Below are 25,584 nucleotides of genomic sequence, written 5' to 3' on the forward strand. Positions count from 1 at the left end.
CAGGTTCAATTCGCAGCCAGGGTACATTCCTGGGTTGCAGGCCAGAACCCCCAGCAACCACACATTGAATCTCTCTCTCTCTCTCTCTCTCTCTCTCTCTCTCGCTCCCTCTCTCTCCCCCTCCCTTCCCTCTCTAAAAATAAATAAATAAGATCTTAAAAAAAAGGATTAAAAAAAAAGATTTATTACTCATGAGTCCTGGGAGCTATGTGGCACCCAGAACACCCAAGGGCCACACAGTTGAGGACTGCGAGAGAGGAGACAAACAGAAAGGGACAGAGGGACAGAGACTGAGGCAGAGAGACTAAGAGAGGGAACCTGGGGCTCTGCATTTATTAGAGTCTAAGGGTAGACCCAGGGTTTCGTAAGTTCATGCTTTATTGGCAGATTTATTTTATTCATTTGTTCATTTTTTAAAATTTTATTTATTTTTATTTTTATAGAGAGGGGAAGGGAAGGAGAGAGGGAGAGAAACATCAATGTGTGGTTGTGTCTCCCACATCCCCTACTGGGGATCTGCCCACAACCCAGGCATGTGCCTTGACTGGGAATTGAACCAGCAACCTTTTGGTTCACAGGCCCGCGCTCAATCCACTGAGCTACACCAGCCAGGGCTTTATTGGCGAATTTAAAGGGAGGAGTGGGGTCACTCAAGTGGTTGCTTATCTAGGCTACCCACTAGTAGCTGTGTCATACAGCTAGCAATATGTTTATTCAAGATGGATGTCTTTTGGGATGGACACCTTGGCAATCAAAAGCTTAATGACAGGCACTTACGCTACAGCAGTTTACTGCGCATGTCCGACTCTGCACCTGGGGTTTTTTTCCTGACTCCCCCACTCCCCTAGCACATTTGGCCATTGTGTTAATGCTCCTGAGAGCAGCCTTCCCCTAACCACTGGTGGAGCTGATGGATATAACCCCAGCTCCTGGCCTCCCTGACACATGTTCTACACTCTCTCCCAGAGCATCCTCAGCAGGACTGAGCTCCATTGGCCCACATCATTAACGGGCTTTATGAGCCACATTATGGCTGCCTTTCCTTCCCAGTCCCATTTCTCCACTCTCTACCAGTGTTTCCTGGGATCAACTCCCAAATAAACCACTTGCACTCAAATGCTATTCTCAATGTCTATTCCTGGGGCAATCCAAACCAGATTCTTGGAAAAATATAAATTTGGGCAGAAAGTTGCAGGCAGGACTGGAAAGGCAATCTCTGGCATCCCCAAAAAGCTGATGGTCAGGCTATAAAGTAGAGAGAGAGATGCCATGATCTGGAAAACTGGCGGCTGGGTTTAAGGAATGGGGATCTGTGGGGTCTCATCAGTGCTAGGGCACTAGCCCTGCTAGAGGAAGTCTTGATACCTCCCTCAGAACATTTGAGACAGTGGTACACAAATTTAAAAGTGTAATCCACCCCAGACCCAGTTGACATATAAATTAAATTATTCAGACCCCTCCACCCTAGAGACCCAACAGGGTACCTTTTCTCAGGGCACTAGGCTCTACAATCCTTTTCCATACACTATCCATTATATTACAAAAATCATGGCACACCAGGAAGCAAGAAATTGGGACCATAATCAAGAGCAAAGTGGGACCATGGTCAAGAGCAAAAACAGTCAATAGAAGCAGACTCACAAATGACCCGGATGTTTAAATGATCAAAGACCTTTAAAATGTATACAATAAATAGTAGAAAAAGTGGGTAACATGTGAACAGATGGGAATTTCAAATTTTAAAAATCAAATCTAGAGAAGACAATAACATGGAAATACTAGAAATAAAAAGGCAATGTCAGAAACGAAGAATTCATTTAATGGGCTTAAAAGCAGACTGGTCACAGCAGAGAAAGCTCAGAGAATTAAGAGCAAGTAAATGGAAATAATCCAAACAGAAATGTGAACAAAATAAAAGAGGGTAAAAGGAAAAAGGCCTCTATGAAAAGTGGGACAATGCCAATGTCTAAAGGACAGTTAGAGTCTCTGAAGTAGAGACAAAAAAGAGAATGCTGCAGAAGAAATATTTGAAGATAGTGGTTGAAAATTTTCCAAAACTTATGTAACATGTCAGCCCAAAGGTCCAACAGCTCATAGGGTCCCAAGCAAGGTCGAAAGAAAGAAAATTACATTTCTTCATAGTCAAACATAGTCAAACTGTTGAGAGCCAAAGATAAAGAGAAAAATCTTAAAATCATCCAGAATAAAAGACTTGTTACATATAATGGGTGACAATAATAAGAATGACAGCTGACTTCTCATCAGAAACAAGTACAGAGGACAATGGAATGACATCTATGACTTAGTGAAAGAAAAAAACAAAACCTCTCAACCTATACTTCTATAACCAGTGAAAATATCCTTTAACTCTGAAGGCAAAATGAAGGCATTTTCAGGCAAGCAAAAACTGAGGCAATTTGTCTCCAATATATCTGCACTATAGGAGATGCTCGAAAGAAGTTATTCAGGGGGAAGAGAAGCTTAATGAAAGAAGAGAATCAGGAAAAGTAACTAGAAGAGAAGGCTCAGCTCAAAGCTGTCTGTTTCCCAGAACCACAGGGAAGGAGACTGAATGAGCAGGTAACCACAGACTCTGAAACCATTTGGGCCTGGGAAAAGCAGTCTCCTTGCACTGAAGTTCCTGAGTGTCATCCAGCCATCACTCTTCATCAAAGCTGACCTTGAAATATTTAAGTTCAAGTAGAACTCAGGATGCAGAGCCACTAGACCTGCAAGCCAGGAGATGAAGATCGTGTCTATGTCAACCAAGAGCCGGGCATTGAAATAACAGGAAACTTACAACAAGGATGTAAAAAATATAAGTAGGCAGCCATCCTGCTCTACAGAAACAAGCACACAAACTTCTGATGAGCACAACTGTATAGCTGCACATGGCAGTTGTATGGGCAACTCCAGATGAAGGCGCCAACTCCGAGCCAACTGTAGCCTGCCTCTGGTCATTGTAATTCAGCAAAACTTTGAAAATGACTTCTGCTTAGAGTGATGCTCTACCAGGAATGGGAACTTCATTTTATTATATAGATGATGTGTTTTTTTTTTAAAAAAGCACCTCCCAAGATTTATCTAGTTCAACAAAACCCATATAATGGAGCTCTTATATTAAACGTAAATGTATATTTTTATGAAAACAAAATCCATTTCTTGGGCACTATTTTACCTTCTTCATGAAGATATAAATTGGTCTTATAGGAAAGCAATCTGGGCCGTGTCTCTCAAGATTCAAAAGTCACATTCCCACTGAACCCAGCAGTTCTGCTCGCAAGAACTGGTCCTAAATACTTGCAGATCTGCACACAAGTGTAAGCACAGCGTGGCTGCCTTTTACTTGAATCTGACTTTGGTAAATTTGAAATAGGATTGTAAAAGTGTTCAGTTTCATTTTAGGAGCAAACTTGAAATAGGGAAAATACAAAAGCCTTTTAAAATTTGTTCAGCATCTCACGAATGGTAGTCTGTGTTTGCAGTCATGTCAGTATCAGCACCTGGTAGGCAGAGACATCCATGACCCTCTGTCAGTCCGAGGGGGGAGTCCTTGTCAAACTCAGCATATTAGCTGAGATCTTCAAGAACATACCCCTCACTTAAAAATGAGACTGGCCTAGAGGATGGTATTTACTGTAGCAGTCTATGTGAAAAGAAAACATTGACATGATCTCACATGTCCATCTGTAGAAAAGTGGTTAAATACACTTAGGAATATCTGTGTTATGGAAGATTACATAGCCATGAAAAATCTGATGGTCTTGGGCAGTGGTCAGCAAACGGTGGCTCACAGCCTGTTGTTTTGTATAGCCCACAAGCTGAGAATGGTTTTCTAATTTTAGTAATTGAAAAAAAAATCTTTCAGTATCTTGCAACATGAAAATTCTGTGGAATCCATAGTTCCGTGTCTGTAAGTGAAGTTTTATGGGCACACCACACCCATCTGTGTATGTGCCATCTATGGCTGGGTCTGGGCTATAACGGCAAAGTTGAGACCACATGGCCACGAAGCCTAAAATACTCACCAGCCAGTGCACCACAGGACAGGTTTGCCAATTCCAGGGCGAGAGCTGCCTTCACAGGCATTACAACAAACTTTCAGGCAGCACTCCCTGTGTACTAAGCGCTAGTCTAGGCACTTTATATTTGTTATCTTATTTAACCACCATAGCAATGCCAAGATGTAGCTGCTGCATTTTTTTGTTACACATCGGTAAACTGAGGCACAGAGTGGCACAGATGGGCTTTGAACTCAAGCAGATGAGCTCTAGGATCCATGTGCTTAACCACTATACTACCCCTACCCTGGCACCATCGGCATTTGGGGCCAGGCCCTCTTCAGTTGTGGGGGCTGAGCTGGGCACAGAGGGCACTCAGTAGTAGCCCTGGCCTCCACCCGCTTGACGCAAAGCATCTCCCGATCTTAACAACCAAAAATGTCTCTGCACATTGTCCAATGTCCTTTGGGGAGACAGAATCACCCCCCAGTTGAGAACAACTGTCCCAGACATGTTAAGTGAAGGAGCAACTTGCAGAATGTCTGTGACGGATTGTGCAACAAAGGACGCTCATGTGACCATTTATTCATCAAATGGACAACGGTCCCTTCTGGGGAGGAGGAGGAAATACAGGGAAGGTGAAAAGACGTACATTGTGTATACTGGATATTTCTTTTTTAAAAAGTTTATACAGTATTATTGTTTAGTTTTTTTAAGTTTTAAAAGAATTGCATTTAAAAAATATCAGCAGTGATGATATTAAAAATATTGTCCATAAGGAAATTCACTTGCTTCTGCACATGTTAAATAAATGTTGAACAAATACTTCTTTAAATCCTGGCTTGAATTGGTGCAAAGAACTCACTTTCCTAGGCTGCCCACGTGTCCCATCCCCTCCCTCCCACCTCCAACAGATAATGGACATAACTCTTTGGTCACATGCCTCGTGGCAGTTGGGCACTCAAAACTCAGTAGATGGATTGGGGCTGAGAATCAGGGCAAATGAATGAATCTCCCTCTCAGATTCAAACAAAATCGATTCATTTATGCAACTCGGGAGTGGGGAGAACGGCGCTGCCTTCCTCTGTCCCCACCTTGTGTTTTGATTTTATCTGAGCTCTCCAGACCTCATCTGGGGGTAGTAAACAAATGCTAGAATGTTCTCTGGGTCCCTGAGTTGGTTATAACAACAACAATATCAACAGGAAGAACACTGGCCACTTTGGGACGGTTGACAGGTGGGAGTGGGGGACCACCTACACACTTCTCAGCCCACCATAGCCTGGTGAAGCAGTCCTGGTATCATCACCCATTTAACAGATGAGGAAACCGAGGCACCCAGGGGTTAAGAAATTTGCTTAGGATCACATTGTTGGTGAATGGCAGAGCCCTGCATGAAGCTCTTGACCCTGAAACCTAAATCCTGTGGAAATACTTCATGGGCATGTTTGACTTTGTGTAGGTTTCCTCCAAAGGAGACAGCCTGCTGGAGAAACTTCCGGAAGCTGTGGGGTTCCTGGTAGTCTCTGAAGATGAGTCCCTTCTCGCTGCAGGTAGCGTTTTGCTTCCCGGGAGGGAGGAGGGGGAAGCTCTGGATTTGGTTGGAATGGAGCGGGGCTCACAGATCAGCAAACTTCAGCGATCAGCAAACTTTACCAGCAATCAGCAAACTTTCTCTGCCAAGGGCCACACGGTACACGTTTCTGGCTTCTCAGGCCCGATGGTCTCTGTCACAACTGTCGAACTCTGCCCTTGTAATGCAAAAGCCACCCAGGTGATATTTCAAGTGGTTGTGGCAATATGACAATACATCTTTCTTTGTGGATGCTGAAATTTGAATTTCCAATGATTTCCATGTGTCATGGAATAATCTTATTTTGAGCTTTTCAACCATTGAAAAAGGCAAAAACTGTTCTTAGCTCATGGGCCATACAAAAAAATAGGTGCCTGGCCAGTTCTGGCCCCAGATGTGCCAACCTGTGTTCTGGGCACATCTCCTAACCTTTCCGGGTTTCTGATTCATTGCCTTTGATGTGGGAGTAGTTAGATTGTCACAAAGATAGGGTGGGGCTGGGGGAGAGGATGGGGTACAGTCAGGGGTGAGCTGGCCCACACAGCCCCTGCTTTTAGGGGCTTGCAGGCTAGCAGGAAAGATGGACACATAGGTAGGCACAAGAAAGATAAGAACCAGGGGCCATGGGAGTGTGTGACAGATTTCCTTCTTTAGTCTGAGCAGTCAGGGAAGGCTTCCTAGTGGAGGTAACTAATATATGCTCCAGACCCTGATTTTTTTAAGGGCAGTTTTAGGTTCACAGCCAAACTGAGCAGAAGGTACAGAGTTCCCATATACCCCCCACGTGCACACGCACAGCCACCCGCACTGTCAACACCCCCCACCAGAGTGGCGTGTCCTGGTAGCCGATATTCCTGCACTGACATACCACCCGAAGCCCACAGTTTATACAACACAGTTCCCCTCTTGGTTTTGCACATTCTAGGGGTTTGGACAAAGGGATGATGACACAGACCCATCACTATAGCCTCACACAGAGTATTTCCCTGGCCTAAAATCAGCCTGGCTTTTTGCAAAGCCATTTCCAGGGGTCAAAGACGCTGCAGGCCAGCACTGTCCAGTAACATGAAACAGAAACATGAGCCATGTTTATAGTTGAGGATGTCCTCACGAGCTCATGTAAAAAGGTGAAAAGGTAAAAGGAAGCAGTTGGCCTTCATGTTAATAACATATTGTATTTAATCCAAAAGTTCAATGTGAAGTCAATATAAATATCATTAATGGTATATTTGACATTATTTTTAAAATTCGAAATCTGGTGTGTACTTATACTTACAGCTTATCTCAGTTCGGACGGACCACGTTTACAGCCTCGTGTGACCCCAGTGGAGAGTGCAGGGCTGATAAACACTCACCCTCTGAGATCGAATGATGGGTGATGGATTGATATATGCCCTCTATCCTGTTTCCAAAAGAATTTCAGGTGGCTAAAGTATGTGTAGAATGCAGCACAGCAAGTAGGATTGAAAGGAGAAAGAAAAACAAACTTAGAGGCACAAAATGGAATCGGAACAGAGGCCACAGGCATTGAGGAGCTCGGTGACCTAAAAACTTGTTACAGTTGGGCTTCAAGTGTGGTTCTTCCCAGCAGCCCATGAGAAGGAGGAGCCTGGCCCATTTTTTCCCCCACTGTTGTTTCTAGAAGCCAAAAGTCTGAAATCAGAGCTGGCAGGACTGGCTCCCTCCACAGGCTCTGGAGAAGAATCCTTTCTTGCTTCTTCCAGCTTCTGCCTTGTGATTCCTTGACTTGTGGCCACATCCCAGGCACCGCCTCTGTCCTCATCTTGCCTTCTCTGCTGTGTGCGCCACTTTCTCGTGGCTTCATTGCCCTTGTCACAGATTGCAACCACTTTATTTTCCTTTCTCGCTCCCTCACTCCTTTCATTCCTCCTTTCCTCCTTCCTTCCTCCTTTCCTCCTTCCTTCCTTCCTTCCTTCCTTCCTTCTTTTTCTTCTTCCCTCCTTCCCTCCCTCCCTCCCTTCCTTCCTTAAAAGGTATTTACAGTGTCCAGCCTTGTGCTGTGTTCTGGGATAGCCCAAACAGGCGGTCCCAGTCTGCAGAGAGCTCATTGTCTTCTGATAATAAATAACTTCGTTGTTTTTCTGTGAGATTATTGATCACTGTCATCCCTGCCCCCCGCCCCACCCCAGTGTGAGCTGTGTGAGGACGAGGGCCATGTCCGTCTTGCTCACCATTGTATTCCTTCCACTGGCACATAGTAGGTGCTCAAAAAACTCTGTTGACTAAATTGAACTACTCAAGATCCTCCAGGAATGAAAGTGTAACCCTAGTCTCTGCTATTACAGGCTTTGGAAGATCTGTGCGGATATTCTTGGCCGACTCACAGGGGTTTCATCGACTCATAAGCACTGACCTTGAACATGAGGACACCGTGGAGACAGCCGTTTTTGGTCCTGAAAACAATCTGATTATCACTGGGTCCCGGGATGCACTCATTCAGGTGAGAGGGTGACCTAGGGCCTGTCATCTTCACCTCTGCCTCCGAAATAAAAGTATACTTTTTTAGGGACCCCTGAACTTCAAAATGTAGAAACCCACAAAAATTAATGCGAGCAAAACAGGGCAGGTCATGGGGAGGATAAGAGGGGACTACTGATACATTCAATGAAGGAGGCAGCATTCCCACGGAACCTGAAGACCAGGAGGGTTTTGACCTTAGAGGGAGCAGGGTCAAGGGAGGGGAGGAGACCATTAAGCTCAAAGTTCTCAGGACATCTTTACATTTTTAAGATTATTGAGACTCCCGCCCCCAAGAGCTTTTGTTTATGTAGATTATAGCAATTTGATTTATACATTTTTAACGACTGATTTTTGGTGTATAAATTTACAGAAGACTTGCATCCATGGAAAGCCCCCCAAACATATACCCTCTCCTCCCTCAGCTTGCCCCAATGCTCACATCTCCTATTACCTAATGCCTTGGTAAGGCATTAACACTGGAATGATGCTCTTAACCAATCTTCAGATTTTGTTTCAATTCCGCCAGCTTTCCCCCAAATGTACTCCTTTTCTATTCTAGGATCCAATTCAGAATCTCACATTGCATTTAGTACTTACTAATAATTACCACATTAAAAATTTAAAAATGAGGAAATCCAGAAATACCCATTAATTCATGTATGTAACATGTCAACATGTTAACATACTTTTACGACAATAACTCCGTTTTCTGAAACAAACCAAAAAGCTCATGAGGAGAGTGTCTCTTCCACATCTGGCTTCACAGAAGGCTATTGGATTCTCCTGTTTGATTCTGCATGCTCCTATCTGTTGTAATGTCACATATCCCCTAACTTCTGGAAAACACTGTCTGCTTGTGAGAAGAAGAGAATCAAAAAAGCAAATAATGTCTTAGAATTATTACGAAAATAGTCTTGCTTTGACAGAAAAGGCTGGGGGTACCCTCCAGGGGTTCCCTGGAACACACTTTGAGAACTGCCATGGGGGTAGACTGGTGAGATGTAGGGAGGTTTTAGTGGGTGGTGAGACATGAAGGCCTTTGAACCTCAGCCTAAAGATTCACCTTAGGTGGATAAATGAACTTAAGCATATTTTCAAGCTACGGAAGAAACCAGCTCTGCTCCTCTACTCCCCATCCTCAGGTGTGGAGTCTGTCGGAACAGGGGACCCTGCTGGACATCCTGGAAGGCGTCAGGGCCCCCGCGAGCCTGCTGGCCCGGGGTGGGGCCTTGGTGGCGTCTGCCTCGCAGCAGTCCTCCTCCTTCACCGTCTGGGACCTCACTTACACTCAGAAGCCACGGGCCTCTACCCCGTTCCTGGACCGCACTGGCCTCACCGCCGTGTCACACCAGGGAAGCTATATCTACTTCCCCAAAATCGGGGACAAAAACAAGGTCACCATTTGGGACTTGGCAGAAGGTTTGTATGGTAGAAGCGTGGTCAAGTGTGTGGGTCAGCGCTGCAGCCCTGGCTCCGCCCACTCGGGCAGCTGTGATGGAGCGCCGCAAGCGCCAGCGAGGGCCGGGCAGCAGACGTTGATTTCCCACGGCTCGGGAGTCTGGGAGTCCAAGATCAAGTGCCAGCTGACCCCGGACCTGATGAGGGGTCTCGTCCTGGTTTGCAGATTGCCATCTTCTCAGTGTGTCCCCACATGGGACAGAGCACAGGGAGGGCGTGCCCTCCTGTCCCTTCTTCTGGGGGCACTCAGCCCACCGTGGGCACTACCCTTGTGACCTCAGCACCTCCCAGTGGCCCCAGCTCCAATGCCATCACATTAAGGGTTACGACTTCAACATATAAATTTGGGAGGGACACAGACATTCAGGCCATATCATCCCCATGACTCCAGTAAAACTGGAAGTGGCTGATAGAAAAGAGCATTTGTTTTTTGTAAATTTCTGGCATGGGCGATTGATAGCTGGTTGGCAATCTCTGTTTCAGTCGAGGTTCCGCAGAAAGCAGGGCATGTGAGGGTGATATGTGCACAAGTGGTGTACAGAGGGCCGCCCCCAGGAGAAGCCTGAGAGGGTGTGAGGAAGCAGGCAGGGGCTGGGGGCTCCGCCTGGTCCCACTGGGAGTTCCAGAGCATAAATTTCACCGAGTTTTCCCATCTCGCAGCAAGGAGGCCAGCCTTTTGCATTCCCTACCAGGCAGTCATCGGCTTGGTGCCATCCTCGGGGTGGGGTGGGCATAGCCCCCGAGCCTTTCCAGGTGAGGGTTCCCTTTGCAGCAGCAGTGGGCAGCCTTGGGACTGGGTGGACTGGCCAGTGAGGGTCTGGTGTGTTACCAACAGTCTGTGACAATCCCCACTGGGCGAGTGGGGATATAGAAATTCCTGTTTGTGATAAAATAATACGAGAAAAGAAATTTGTTCTCAAGTTCTGTATTCATTGATTTGACAGACGTTTGTTTAGTGCCAGGCTCTGGGGCGAGGTGGGCTCAGCAAGACCAATTTTCAAGGTGCTTGCCTGCTGGTTGTGGTGCAAAGCAAGAGGCAAAGGAAGAGAATGCGGGGGGCGGGGGGGGGGGCGGGGAATGAGAGAGGAGCCTGCAACCTCCAGCCCGCAGGCCAAACCCAGACGGACACTTTTGTTTATTTATTATCTGTGTCAATTTGGGGACTACGAAGGCAGGGTTCAATGGCTGCAACAGGAAGTGCAGTGTGCAAGGCAAGAGCATGTACTCTTCAGCCTTTACAGAAGTGTGGAAGGGAGACGTTAGGGATGAGGTCCGAGAGGTGACTCGAGGGAGTGGAAGTCACTGGAGAGCGGTATGCAGGGCGGTGAGATGATGTTTCATTTTTATGACCTTGGGTGGGTCGGGGGTTGGGAAGCAGGGAAACTTGCAGTGATCAAGTTGAAGCTTACGGATAATGAAAGCATTATCCATAATTGGAAAAATTGAAAAAACCGTGGAACAAGCATTCCTTTGATCCATTCTTGATGTGGTCTTCCCCCCATGGCAGGTGAAGAGCAAGACGCCCTGGACACCTCCAATGAGGTCAGGTGCCTGGAGGTCGCCGAGCAGGCCAAGCTCCTTTTCACTGGCCTGGTTTCCGGAATTGTCCTGGTGTTTCCCCTGAATTCCAGGCAGGATGTGATGTGCATTCCCCCTCCAGAGGCCCGGAAAGCCGTCAACTGCATGGCCCTGAGTAAGGGCGAGGAGCACCTAGCCATTGCCTACGACAGCATTGTCCTGGTGTTTGACATCAACCCTGGGGACCCCTGTCCAGTCATCGATGGGCCAACCTACACCTTCTATACCCAGCTGCCTGTGACCATATCCAGTGTGGCTGTTCTGGCTGACTACCGTGTGATTTATGGCATGACCAACGGTGAACTCTTCCTTTACGAGTGTGTGAATTCCAAAGTGTTCCCTCTGGAGGCCCATGGGAGCCGGGTCACCTGTGTGGAGGTCAGCCACAAGGAGCAGCTGGCAGTCAGCGGGTCCGAGGAAGCCCTGCTGTGTCTCTGGGACCTGCAGGCCTGCAAGTGGAAATTTGAGATGAGTTACACGGTGTGTGGCCATGCTAGGTCCAGGTGTCAGAAAACTGATGGCAGGGGTCATTTATTAAGTGTACACGCCACCTGCCACTGACCAGGGTCAGGAGTAGGCTCAGAGAAGTGAGGCGCTCACCTCAAGAGCAGAGTTAAAGCGGGGGGGGGGGGGGGGGGGGGTGCTCAAAAATTCAGCAGTCTAGAGAAATCACAATGAATGCAAAGGATCCATGAAGAACAAAAATATCAACACTTAAAATCAAGACAGGCTCAGCCTGGCTGGTATGGCTCAGTGGACTGAGCACTGGCTTGTGAACCAAAGGGTAGCTGGTTCAATTCCCAGACAGGGCACATGACTGGGTTGCAGTCCAGGTCAGGCCTCCAGTAGGGGGTGTGTGAGAGGCAACCACACATGGAGGTTTCTCTCCCTCTCTCCCTCCCTTCTCTCTAAAAAAATAAGTAAAGTCTTTTTAAAAATAAAATAAAATCAAGACAGGATCAAATCCTGCGCTGGTGTAGCCTTGCCTCCCTCTCCCAAACCCTGACTCTGTCGCGCTCTCACTCGCCAGCTTTGACCTTGCAGTCTACACCAGGCTGCTGCTGCTCCTGTTTTGTTTCTTAGAGGTTAATTACTTTTTATTGTTGAATGATATTGTGAAGTCTATATCTACAGTTTAATTAGGAAAAAATGCTTTGCATTTATAGCAAGGACACATTTATTTTAGTGGAATACAACAGACACAGACAAACGACCAAATACACATTAAAAAAAAAAGAATACATTTTTTTAACTGGCCCTATTTTTGCTATTTTGGACCGTACCTTTCCTATTAGAAAGTTAATCTTACATACATATTAAGTCTGATTTATCCTCTCACATTTTTAAACATGAAATGCAGCTTCTCACATGTCTATTTCTATAAACAAAAGATTGAGAACAAAATGGGAAACAGTTTTAAAACAAAGCAAGTGAAAGTAGACTGCTGTTACCACACAGCAGAAAAGTTGAGTGAAACATGCCCCAGTGTGGCTCATCTCCAAGTAGCACCTTTACTCAGAGAGGCAAACTTTTCTGAGGCAGGAGTTTGTCTCTCGCTCCCTCTGCAGTGCCGGGCCTGGGCACATTTCTGGGAAATGGCTAAGTGAATGAATGTCTACAAAATGTCTGAAAGCTCAATATCAGCATAGGGCTAATTCAAATCAAAACTGTGTGCTGAGCTAACCCTATACCTCCAGGCCTCCTTCTAGCCCCGAGGAAGCAGCAGAGACCAGGGCAGACACCAACAGCCTTGCCCCTGGAGCCTCGTTCTGGTCAGGGAGACACTGTGAGCTCTGTGTGGGCAGAAGTTTTTGTTTTGCTCATTGAAATCGCCCCTGTCCTTAGGGGAGCTCCGACATAGCCTCAGGACTCCATAAATGTCTGTGAAATAAAAATAAGGCAGCAAGTATGTGATGGGTTGGGGAATGACAGGTGTGTGGGGGAAAAAATAGGGCAATGTCAAGGGAGCAGAGAGTAGCAAGGGCTGCTATTTGAGGTCAAATAAGTCCTGTGGAATAGCATTCTAGGCAGAAGGAACAGTAGCTGCAAAGGCTCTGAAGAGGGAGCTGGTGACTCCTTTATATACAAAGTGTCTTGGAGTCCCCACTGCCCATCTCCAAGAGCTATTATAATTTTTCTATCAATATTATTAAGAACTACATTATATATTATATTGTATATGCATTATATAAAATATACATATTAAAATATTCTGTAATTTAACCCTCACAATGATCTTGTACCTTTGGGGTTATTATTCCAGTTTTTTTATATGGGGAATGAAGTCCATACCTTAGGTTGCAAGATGTGAAAATTGTTAATAAACACAGGGAGGTGATCTTGTACTAGGAGAACAGAGTATGAGTAGTTTCATCTTGAAAAGCCTCTGTCCCCCCTGACTTATGTACTTACTTTTATGAAGCCACTGTAAGCCTGGGATGTGCGGAATGTGTTGTCTTGTTGAGATGGGAAATGCCACTGCTGCAGTTAAATACCCCTGGCTTTCTGTCTTGTTTCTAAATGAACTTAGTTTTGGAATGACTTTAGAATCACAGAAAAGCTTAGATTTACAGCCCATTTACTCACCCGGCTTCTCCTGATGTTAATGTCTCATATAACAAGAATGTGTTTGTGAAAACTGGGAGATTAACATGGGAACACTGTTATTAACTGAATTTTCAGCTTCATTGGGATTCCCTTTTTCTGCTCCAGGATCCCATATTGCATTTAGCACAGGGCTTTTAATTAAAGATGATGATATCTAATACCTGTACAACTGAGGTCACTCAAGAAGTAAACCCCAGAATTTCTTCTCTCCAGTGCCAAGTATCTCTAAAACTCTCGGCCCAGTCTCAGTGAAGGTGTGTTTTGACCCCGGAAACACTGATGCTGCCTGTCTGTCCGGGTTTTCCCTGATCCATCCCCCACGGGGTGCTCACAGGCCTTGCTTCCTACACCCGCGCCCTGGGCTTGTCTCCCGTGTGTCTCTGCACCTGAAGTCAAGACGACATTGTCTTTTTCAACAGAACACGTACTGCCAAGGAGTCCAATGTGCTTGCTTCTCCAGGGATGACAAGTATGTGTACGTGGGCTTGAGGGATCGCTCCATAATCGTCTGGAGTGTGCTGGACGGTGAGTCATTTTTTTCTCTTTTTTTAAGACTTTATTTATTTATTTTAGGGAGAGGGAAAGAAAGGGAGCAGGAGAGGGAGAGAAACATTGATGTGAGAGAGGAACATCGATTGGTTGCCTCTCATAAAGTTCTTGACTGGGGACCAAACCCACAGCCCAGGCGTGTGCCCTTGACCGGGAATTGAACCGCCAGTGTTTCACTTTGCAGGATGATACTGCAACCAACTGAGTTGCCCTGGTCAGGGTGAGTCATTTTGATTTGAGAACAGGATCAAGCTTAGATCTGGAGAAAAAGGCCCTGTTCTGGGTCCTGGGCATCAGAGGCCCTGCTCTGGCCTCCCCCAGCTGGCTCCCTTGCAGGCCTCTGCAGGCCAAGGGGACAGGCCCACCTGCAGCTACAGCTGCTCTTCTAGACCCACACTGGGTCCTTGGAAGTCCAGGACCCATGGGCCTGGAGCTCCCTTCAGGACCTACACAGACATCTTCCCCAGGCCCATCGTTCTGAGGGTGGACTGTGCCTCCAGTGTGCATTCCTCTAGGTTCAGGGGGTGGCCATGAGTGCTGTGCATGAAGTTTGGATGTGTGAGGCCCTGTGAGTGTAGGATGGAGCTGGGTGTGGGAAGACAAGGGTGTCCAGCCACAAACAGCTAGGGGCTGGCTCTCCTACACCACTTTATTCCAACATGGAATTCTCAACTTAAACCTGACCTTCCAGGTGGTTCTGAAGGTATAGCCATTTACGTAGGAAGACAAAACATATTTTGTTTGATAGTTTATTAGCTGGGTTTGCAACATGTAGATATCGTGTCTTATAGGATGTGGGCGTTGATTCATTCTCTTGCCCCAAGTCTCGTAAAAGTTAGGGGCAGCCTGTTTAAGACCACTTTGAAAACCCCACATCTCTTGGTGTGTTTAAGATTACACTAAAGGCATATTAACAAGAGTTGACACTTCCTGTGTACTGAGTGCTGTCACCAAGCCATTTAATTCTCTCAATAGTCATCCCCATCTTACAGAGCAAAAACGGAGGCTCTGAGAATGGGTGGCTTGCCCAGGGTCACATGGTGAGTAACTGGTAAGCTGTGGTTTGGAGCTGGTCTGCCTGATCCCCTTGCTTACCTCTGTCACTCTACTACACTGTTTCCTATGGACAGTGGCTGGGGGGTAAGTGCTATTGCCATTTAACAAATGAAGAAGCTGAAGTTTGGAGAGGTTAAAGGAATTTCCCAAGGTCACAAAGCAAGTAAGTGGCTGAATGAATATCAGGTAGAGTCAAATACATTGTAACAGAATACACTGTAACCAAACACATTGTAATAGAATACATTGCAATCCAATGCATGCAGTGCAATACATTGTAACTGTAGTCTAATACATCATAATCTATTACACTGTAGCAAAGATGCCCGGCAGAATGTCACAGATGGCTCAAAAACTGAGGTCTGTGGAATGTGGCCTTAAAAGCCCATCAGGGCAGGTTCACAACTTCCCTGTCACTCCTCCTTCAATAATAATAATATTATTTACTGAGCTCACTCTGGGCTGAAATTTATATTAAGCACCCAACATGATGACATCTTTAAACCTTCAGAATTCCCCTCAGCACATAGATTCAGTTATCATTCACATATTTCAGATGAAGCAAGAGGGACTCTGAGAGGTCGGATGTCACGCCTGACCCAGTAAAGGGCATCTCAGAGATTTGATCCCATGTAGCCAACTCTTAATTGTGTGAGATTGTCCATCTCTGTGGCCCTGGTTTTCTCATTCGTGCTGCCTGACATCCACCCCCCACAGGCACCCTACTGGCCATCCAGTTTGTCCATGCCGTGGTGAACAGAATCATCCCAACCTCCAACGGCTTCATTGCCCCCACCAGGCATGGCTATCTCATCCGTGAACGATTCCAGTGCCCTTCATCCAGAGCCTCACAGCAGGACTCGCTCCAGAACTTCAAGAAGGCAGTGTGGATGGTCAAGTCAAGGCGGAGGGAAGAGCTGGCTGCTGCTGAAGGAGCACCGCAGGACTCGGGGTTAGGGAATGCCCAGGGAAATGAATGCAAAGCAAACAAGCGCTCACAAGTCTGCCTGATAGTGTAGACCTGCCTGTGGGGGAATGTGGTTCCAGGAGCTTCCCCTATTCAATCCAGTTGAAGTGAAGAGAATTATGTGTTGATGTCTATCTGGACCCAGGGTCTCAGATCATGTGACCCAGACCTTGCTTCTTACCATCTTTCCATTCCTCTCTCCTCTCTGTGGGCTCCATTTGCAGACCTACCATCCCTAACTTAGCACCATGGCAGCCGTTTTGGTAGAAAAGAGAGCTTCCCTTTCCCAACAGTTTGAACTAATGTCCTGGCCTCAATTCTATTGGTCCCAGTTGGCTCATATGCTCATCTCAGAACCAATCAATTGTCTGGGAGAATGCAGCTCTGTGATAAGCCAGTCTGACTCAGTGACTTAATTGCCCACCAGGGCTCTCAGTCCACCCAGCTCCATGGACTGAGATTGGGAGAGGCTATTCCTAGGAGAGAAACTGGGATGCTGGTACCAGGCAAAGCGGGTATGGGTAGATGTGAAACTGACAGAACCACAGACGTGGACCACAAAGCTTTACGGTTTATAAAGCACCAGGTGCTATGGTCTGATCCTTATCACAGCCCACACTTCAGGGAGGGCAGGAGTTTCTGCGTCCACTTTACAGATGGGTAAGTGAGCCTTGCAGAGGTCGCTGTGACTTGCTTGAGGTCACAGCCCTAGGTGCAAGACCTCTGAGCAACCAGAACAAGCAGCCATTTGGTTTCAATCGCTCTTGGACCACCTCTTCTTCGATTTTAGTCTCACGAGCACAGCTATCCAGGCCGCAGGTAGCACACTCAAATGCCCGAAGGGGCCGGTGAGAAGTCTAGATGGCACTCGTGCCCCCGGGGGCAGAAGCCAAGAGTGATGGAGATGATGGGAACACGGAGGACGCTCGCTCTGCCTGGGATGGGTGTGGGCGCCTCGGCTCCACCCTGGACTCTCCGTGAGGAAGGCAGCCCACCTTCGCCAGAGCTTTCTGCGGTCATCAGCAAAGCCAGAAATCTAGACTTTTAGGCAAAATGTCTTCATTTTTAAAAGTTGGTGATTGGCTCAAATTTACATCTCCAGGCACATTCAGCCCGTGTGTCTCCAGCTCGTGAGCTGACTTCGGGACCCAAGCTGGTGTTAAACGATAAACCTGTCAGAGTTCTTCCATCTCCTTGGCTGCCAAGCTTCAAGGATGAAGAGGCCTTTTTTTTTTTTTAATCTTAAGAAATGGAGGCTCTTGCAAGCAGATGGAAAGAGCTGTCAACATCTCCCTGACGTGCTTTGAACCATCTCCGCCATGTGCAAGTTCAACAGTGCAACTGTTTCCATTGAAGCTATGCAGATCTTGCTCCTTTGCTCACAGCCTTCCCAAAGCCCCACTTGCTTCTGGGGCTCTTGTTGTAATGGCAGGAGAGTCCAAATCTCCAAGGTGCTAGTCCTCCTCCCTTCTGTGATATTCAGAGTTTCAGAAAAAGTAACCTGATAAGAACAGAAGCTTCCGAGCTGCATGTGACCCTACTGACTATCTTACTCAGTCGTTTCCCAAACCCAGGTTTTGAGGAAGGCTTTGGTGGTTCTGCGTACAGCATCACACTCTGCTAGAAAATGTTTTAAACTGCAAATATAAAACGCATGCTCAGGCGTGTTGGGCAGGTTTTAAGGTGCTGGAGATAACTGACTTAGGATTCTCCTGCCATCTCCACTTACCTTAGATTGCCAGGGAGCCCCTGAAAAAAACAGTTACTCTTTGCCACCAGTTCCTGTCAGTTGGGGAACAAAGTGGGTGTTGTGACAAAGTACAATTTCTGTTTTAAAATGTGTGCGTCCATCTCAACAGTCTCGTTGAAAATCAATTGCTTTGTGGGCAAATACTACAGTGAACATAGGAAAGGAGTTTTCACTAATAAAATGCTCCTCCAAATTGTTGCCTACATCAGAGGCTTTGCAGAGTTTTCACTTGAGAGAGAGTTTGGTTGCTCTGCACTTCCGGTAAGCCCTGTGCTTGGAAGCTTGGAAGCACAGGGCTTACCGGACTCCCCTGAGGTCTCCCAGCCATGGAGGAACCAGGATGAGGATGTGGTTGTCAAAATCCTCATCTTGTTCTCTTTTAAAAAAGTTTATTGGTTTAGTGGGAGAGGAAGGGAGAGAGAGAGAGAGAGGATGACGGAGAAACATCGATCTGTCATTCCGCTCACTGATGCATTCAGCGGTGGTTTCTCTTATGAGCCCTGGCCGAGGACCAAACCCGCAACCATGGCATATCAGGATGATGCTCTAACCAAACTGAGCTACCCCACCAGGGCCTCACCTTGCTCTCTTATGCTCAGTAGCACCATGTAAGCCCTCATGCAAACAGGGACACTTTTTTTAAATTTTATTTTTTTCCATTACTATGTATCCCCTTATCTGTCCTCCCCTACAATCACCACAGTTGTCCCTGTCCATGAGTCCTTTTTCCTTTTTTTGCTTGATCTCCCCACACCCTAACCCCACCCCCAGAGCTGTCAGCCTGCTCTCCATCTATGAGTCTGTCTCTATTTTCCTTGTTAGTTCAGTTTGTTCATTAGATTCCACATATGAGTGAAATCATATGGTATTTGTCTTTCTCTGACTATCTTATTTTACTTAGCATAATGTTCTCCAGGTCTGTCCATGCTGGGGGACACTTTTTGAGAGTAAAATGGAGTGTTTTTAACAATCACTCCCAGGCCACTGAAACAAACTGGATTGTCTGAGGACTATGGAAACCTACAGCCCCTCTAGCTGTAGCAAGAATTAATTTGTTAAATTCTAGAGACTTTTAAAAAACTGAGATATAAGTGACACATATTAGTTTCAGGTATACAACATATGATTCATTATATGTGTATACTGCAAAGTGATCACTACAATACATCTAGTTAATAGCCATCCCCACAGTTATAGTTACTTTTATCCATTCTTTCTTTCTTTCTTTTTTGTTTGGTTTCCGGTTGCTACTTCATCTCATTTTTGGTTTGTCTGGCTCACTGAGGTATAACCAACATGTAACATTACATTAGTTTCAGGTGTACAACATAGCGATTCGTTATTTGTATATATTATAAAATATAATCACTATAATAAGTCCAGTTAACACCTATTACCACACAAAGTCACAAAATATTTTTCTCGTGATGAGAAATTTTAAGATGTATTCTCTCAACAACTTGCAAACATGCAGCGCAGCATCCTTGACCGTGGTCGCTGCGTCAGACATTGTGACCCGGGACCTTGCAACCCAGGCCATACCGCCTACCTGGGTGCTCACGACCACCTTGACCGTCTCGTCTGCCCTCATCCCTCCGCTTCTGGCAACCGCCACTCTGTTCTCTGTGTCTATGAGTTCTTATTTTTTGAATTTCTTTTAAAGTTTATTTTAAAAGTCTGAAGACTCTTTACCTACTACCTTAACATTCAAACTCACAGCAGAGCTGCTGTGTGTGCACAGTGACCACTCACTGTGCATGGCGCCCTTGGCCTCCATTGTCTGCTGAGCGGGTTCCAGGAGAGGGCAGGGACTGGGGTGAGGAGAGACACAGCATTCAAGGTGGCACCAAACAGCACAACAATCAAGATAAATAATGTTTTATTATCATGTTTTAAAAAAATCAAAATGAATAAAAATGCATAATGAACAAAATATCAGCATTTTAAATAAAGATGGAATTTGACCCTTTTCTCGCACAGACTCGCCTCACTCTCCTCGCCCTCACTCCAGCCCCGGTGACGTCAAGACACAGGACAGTCCCTTAGGAGGCAGGTCACTCTCCCACACAACCACACACACCTATGAACACTGATAATCGTTATTTAATATCTTTTCATAGGCATCCCTAATTTTCCTTACTAGCCCCCAAACCTCTTCTATAGCTGTTCCTTTCCAATTGGGACCCAATCAAGATGAGTTCATGCATTGTATTTAGTTATTTTGTTTCTCTAGTCTCTTATATTCTACAGCTGGCCTTAGCAAACCACAGCCTGCGAGCCTGCATCTATTTTTGTAAATAAAGTTTTATCAAAACATGGCCACATGCATCATTTACATATTGCCTGTGGCACCTTACATGCTACAGTGACAGAGAACGTATGACCCAAAGCCGAAAATATTTGCCATCTGCCCCTTTACAGAAAAGTGTGCCAGGCCTGGTCTTAAGGCTCGATTAGATTCAGGGTAAACATTTTAAAAACAGACTTTATCTTTTATAGAACTTTTAGGGTCACAACAAAATTGATTGGAAGGTACAGAGATTTCCCATATGCCCCTGCCCCCATACATGCATAATTTCCCCCACCAGAGTGCTACATTTGTGACAATTGATGAACCTACATTGACACATCGACACATCATTGTCACAGGGTATACATTTTTTAAAAAGATTTTAGACTGGCCTGCAACCCAGGCATGTGCCCTGACTGGGAATCAAACCAGCAATCTTTTGGTTCACAGGCCTGCGCTCAATCCACTAAGCTACACCAGCCAGCACAGGGTATGCTTTTTCAACAAGGCTACTTCATAGGAGTATTATTAGTTACCTATTGCTGTATAACAAATTACCACAAGCTTGGTATCTGAAAATAATAGCCATTTATTATCTCACAGTTTTGAGGGACAGGAATCTGGGTGCCTGTGGCTGGCTGAGTTCTCTGTGCAGGGTGTCACAAGGTGCCAGCTGGGCTGGGAGCTCACTGAGAGGCCCAGAGCCCTTTTCCACGCTCATTCAGGTTGTTGGCAGAATTGGGCTCCTCACAGAGCCTAGAGGCTGCCGCTCCCCCTAGGCAGTTCACTAAAAGGCTGGCTCCTCCTTCAAGGCCAGCAAGATCGCATCTGTTTGCTGCTTCAAGACTCTGACCTCTAGACTGTCTCTTAAAGGGTGCCCCTATGAGGTCAGGACCACCCAGAAGAGTCTTGCTTCTGATGAACTCACCAAAAAGTCCCATCAACTCATTTGGGACCTTAAAGACACTTCCAAAATCTTTTCATCTTTATCATGTGACATAACCTAATTTCAGGAGTGACAGGCATTGCACTCCCAGGTCCCACTCATGCTCCTCGGTGGGGGATTAGACAGGGTGCACGCACCAGAGTTGAGAATCTCCATGTCCATCTTGGAATTCTGCCACGACACTTGATTCCGGACTTGAGAGACTTTGGTCATCAAGTTTGCCATCTGGGGAGACAGATTGAAACAGGATATTTTGATCTTGCCTTCTTAACCCCACCAAAAGACTATCCAACAAAAGACCTGCTTAAGAATCTCCCCTTAATGTTAAATTTGACAAATAGTAAGGGAATTTGTGTTCCAAAACTGGTCCATCTAAACCGTCAAGTCTAAGGTTTTCAATTTCATCTGTGTAGATGAAAATGGTAAAGGAAAAAATTACCTTAGAAATTTTTTATGCTTTAAGAAAATGAGAATGACAAGATGTATGTGTACCATTGTCCACATTCTGACACAGGCACATAGCCATACACGTACAGGAACAGCATGGGAGACAGGAAATATTGTGTGCCCATTATGGGAAAATACCTCCTACCACCCAGGCACTTAACCCCGCCCAGCAGAGGTTGAGGAAGGGTTCTTGGAGGAGGTAGCATTCTAGCTGAGTTCTGAAGGATGCATTCACACACACACACCCTAAGGTGGAATTGGTCTGTGGTTGTCCATTCTCCAAATGAGCGAGGGCTTCCTCCGACCATACGAAATCTATGAAAAGAATGGAAAACTAAAAATAACCCTTAAAATTTGAGTAGAACCACACTCCTTGGAGGCAGGGGGTATTGTATGAGGACTCTGTCGGTGTGTCAGAAGCATACATATGCTGTTGATTCTCCAGGACAGCGACTAGTAAGTTGTCAGGCATGGGTGTGAAAAGGACTGTCCAGACATCTGGTGGTCTCGGTCTGTCTTAGCTGCGTGTTTCTACAGGAGTGCGCTGAAACCGTGCAGAGTTCCTTTCTGGGCTGTGCGCCATGTTTCTGGCACCCTCACCCCAACTTCTACCCAGCACCATATTCACTCTGTTTTACCTTCTAAGTATCACTCCCGTTCCTCCACCCCCACAACTTTCACTGCTCCCATCCTGGTCTAAGCCACCATCACCCTTTGCCTAAAGGATGAAACAGCCTCCCTGCACTCACCTCTGGATCCCCTCCAATCACTTCCCTGCAGAGCAGCCAGAGCAGTGTGCTTCCAAATTCAAAGCTACTCAAGCACCTCCTTGCATAAAACCCATGTGTAATTTCCACCAGAGTGAAATGCCAAGACCAAAGTTCCTAACTCATCCCACCAGCTGCCATACGAGGGAGCTCGGCTGCTTGAAGAGGCCACCTGTAGGTGCTCCTGACAGCAGCCCCAACATGAGTCTCAGCCTACAGCCAGCAGCAACTGACAGGTGGATAAACCTTTAGAGGATTCCAGCTTCGGCCTCCCAGCTCCCCACCTGACTACCAAGGGGCCACGGATGAGCTATTTCTGCCAAGCTTGCCCAAATAGCATATTGGAGAACAAAGTAAATTTTGTTGTCATCAAAGTCTCTAACTCTTGGGGTGGTTTGCTAAACAGTCACAGTAACAGGAACATAGTAACTGTTACATTTGTACCCTTTTTTGAAGTATCTATTATACTTGAAACTTGACATTCATGTGTGTGTGTGTAATTATTTGATTCCCATTCTTCTTGAAAAGCTAAAAGCTCTAGGAGGGCAAAAGCCTTGTCAGTTTTGTTCACTATTCTATTCCTGACACCTAGCACAGTGCCTGGTAAATGATGCATTCATTGCCAATGTATTCTCAGCCTCCCAGTACCTGTTCATGTAGAACAAGAGACGTCATTTGGTCATTGATTATATGCTCATTCATTTCATAAATACTCACTGATGTGGCTCTGTGTCAGGAAATTGTGATGAAGCACGGCAGAGGAGGGGTCACTTTGATTGTGTTTTGAAGGACGCATAGGATGCATAGGTGGGTAATGAAGAGATGGAACAGAGCTTCTGGCAAGGGAAATGGAATGTGCCAGTGTATGTGGCCAGGAAGCAGCCAAGCTAGGCACAAATTGGCAGGAGATTCTACCCAGATAGAGGGTGAGTAGAAAATTCTGCAAGAAAAGGTTCATAAGGGCCAGGTTCTGATGGCCTTCAATACTGCATATAGATGCTTAGATTTCATCTCACAAAAAGAAAAATAAAACCGGAAGACTTTGGAGGTTTGGAAGCAGCTGTGGGTGATCCCAGTTCTCGATAGCACCAGGGTGGGGAAAACTGGTCACACGGCTACTGAACTGGTCCAGTGGGGAAGTGATGAGGTCAGGACTAGGGAAGTGAAGATGGGAGGAGAGGGACAAAAATTCACCACATAGGGCCCTGTGTTAGGCTGCTGTGCCACATTGTCACATCAGCCCTAGAAAGCAGGGTTCCACCAACATTTTTTTAGTAAATATATCAGGCTCTGCTGACCTTAGGATCTTTCTCACCAACCCACCCTGCTGCTGTGGCACAAAGGAGCCAGAGATGATGGGTAAAGGGTGGGCATGCATGTATTCCAATAAAACTTTATTTTACAAAAACAAAAATTTGAATTTCAGAATTTTCACGTGTCACGAAAGTCTTCTCTTTTGGACATCTCCCAACTTTTACAAAATGTAAAAACTATTCAGAACTTGCTTGTGAAGTCGGGCAAAAGGCGGCAGGGCTTGGTTTACCCACCAGTGCTGTAAATGCTATTACTTAGTACTGTGTATCAATTTTAGGGGTAAGCGCTTACCGTAAAGCCCGCACGAAGCCCCGCCCTCTCTGACATCATCAGGCCGCGCCCCCAGGCGGAGCCGGCGCATGCGCGTCCTGCCCGCGGGCGGGGGCGGGGCGGGCCAGGGTTCCGACTTCCAACATGGCGCACGCTGGCGGAGGAGGTGGCCCCGCGGGCCGGGGGCTGAGCGGCGCCCGTTGGGGTCGCTCGGGGTCTGCGGGTCACGAGAAGCTGCCAGTGCATGTGAGTGGCGCCCTAGCCCTCCCTCGGAGACCCCGTCATCCGGCCCCCACAGACCTGCGCCCCCAACCCGTGCCCCGCCCGGCCCCACCTCTGGCTCTCCTTCGTGGGGCTCCGAACCCTAGACCACCGACCTCTCACTTAGGGCCCCTCGGATGGCGGTCCATCTCCGTCCCCGCCAGAGACCCTCGTCCCCAGTTTCCTCCGCTGATCTGGCTCATCGGGATCTTACCCCTCCCCCTTCCCGTAGGTGGAGGACGCCCTCACCTACCTGGACCAGGTGAAAATCCGCTTTGGCAGCGACCCTGCCACTTACAACGGCTTCCTGGAGATTATGAAGGAGTTCAAAAGCCAAAGGTACTCGTGGGGCCCCTCTCCACCCCGGGGGGCCGCCATCGGGCTGAGCGACGTGGGAGCCCCCAGCTGGGTGACCTTGCACAGGTCGTCGAAGCTCTGGGATCCTTGGTTCCTTCCTCTAAAAAACGAGAGTGGAGAGTCCCCTCGTTGTGGAACTGTTACGGGAATTCCTGGAAGGAGGGCAGGTGTGGGGATGAGGCAGTCAGAACAGCAACGTCTTTCTTCAAAATTTTTATTTTTAAATGAACTTTGTTTATCCGGGACTCTCTAAAATTAATTTTTAAAGCACTGCATTAAAATGTTGTTATTCTTGATTGTTGAATGTCTTGGCGTCCTCTCTCCCTTAAATCTTGCCCCTAGGGTGAGTTCCTCACCTCGGCCTAACCCCAGGCCTCCTAGGAAGTTATGCCCACAAAATCCTTGGTAAGGACCGTGCAGTTTTAGAAGGCATTTAAAACACATTAGTTGTTTTTTCAGTCATAGAATCAAGAGGGTTAGACATCCATAGAGGACCCTGCAATCATTCTCTTGTGTGAGAGGAGGCTCACTGAAGCCTATTCGACAGAGTCAGGACTAGAACTTGGGTCCTCTGACAGATTCTTGACTGTTACATCCCCACCCTGCTGCTTCTCCCTCTGAGGAAGTACATCAGGGCTGGACTGGTTTCTTTCTACAAGCACTACGCTGAGGCCTTGGCCTTGACTGCAACCATGATGGAGACCCCATCCCTCCCCTTGAATTCTTAAGCAGTTCCCATGCTTGTAGGGCCTTTAATATTTATGCATTGTAATCAGTTGCTGGGATCAACTCCTGTGTCATTGTTGATCCCTAATTCATATCAAATGAGGGACTTTATCTCACCTCGTCATTTAGAAGACTTTGACCTCCTGCCACGTCTTGAAGTCCAGGACTTCCAGTTGCTCTCCTGAC

General features: G+C 46.6%; 2 protein-coding genes across 7 annotated transcripts in view; both read left to right on the forward strand.

Annotated features, from left to right (window-relative positions):
* NWD1 (NACHT and WD repeat domain containing 1) overlaps window positions 1-17,498 on the forward strand; it is a 59,611-nt gene extending 42,113 nt beyond the window's left edge. For all 5 annotated transcript variants that reach the window (XM_028521622.2, XM_036032501.1, XM_036032500.1 and 2 more), the window contains 6 exons: window positions 5,464-5,554; window positions 7,881-8,035; window positions 9,198-9,474; window positions 11,021-11,571; window positions 14,118-14,223; window positions 16,021-17,498. In XM_028521622.2, coding sequence (XP_028377423.1) covers window positions 5,464-5,554; window positions 7,881-8,035; window positions 9,198-9,474; window positions 11,021-11,571; window positions 14,118-14,223; window positions 16,021-16,322 — 1,482 coding nt within the window. In that variant the 3' untranslated portion in view covers window positions 16,323-17,498. The remainder of the gene's footprint in view (window positions 1-5,463; window positions 5,555-7,880; window positions 8,036-9,197; window positions 9,475-11,020; window positions 11,572-14,117; window positions 14,224-16,020) is intronic.
* A 6,657-nt stretch (window positions 17,499-24,155) lies between these two features.
* SIN3B (SIN3 transcription regulator family member B) overlaps window positions 24,156-25,584 on the forward strand; it is a 35,387-nt gene continuing 33,958 nt past the window's right edge. The window contains exons 1-2 of one of the 2 annotated variants that reach the window (XM_028519694.2): window positions 24,156-24,300; window positions 24,548-24,654. In XM_028519694.2, the coding sequence (XP_028375495.1) occupies window positions 24,199-24,300; window positions 24,548-24,654 (209 nt within the window). In that variant the 5' untranslated portion in view covers window positions 24,156-24,198. The remainder of the gene's footprint in view (window positions 24,301-24,547; window positions 24,655-25,584) is intronic. The other variant, XM_036032504.1, reaches the window with a different exon arrangement.

This window comes from Phyllostomus discolor, chromosome 8 (assembly GCF_004126475.2).
Source record: "Phyllostomus discolor isolate MPI-MPIP mPhyDis1 chromosome 8, mPhyDis1.pri.v3, whole genome shotgun sequence".
In the NCBI taxonomy this organism is placed as follows: domain Eukaryota; kingdom Metazoa; phylum Chordata; class Mammalia; order Chiroptera; family Phyllostomidae; genus Phyllostomus; species Phyllostomus discolor.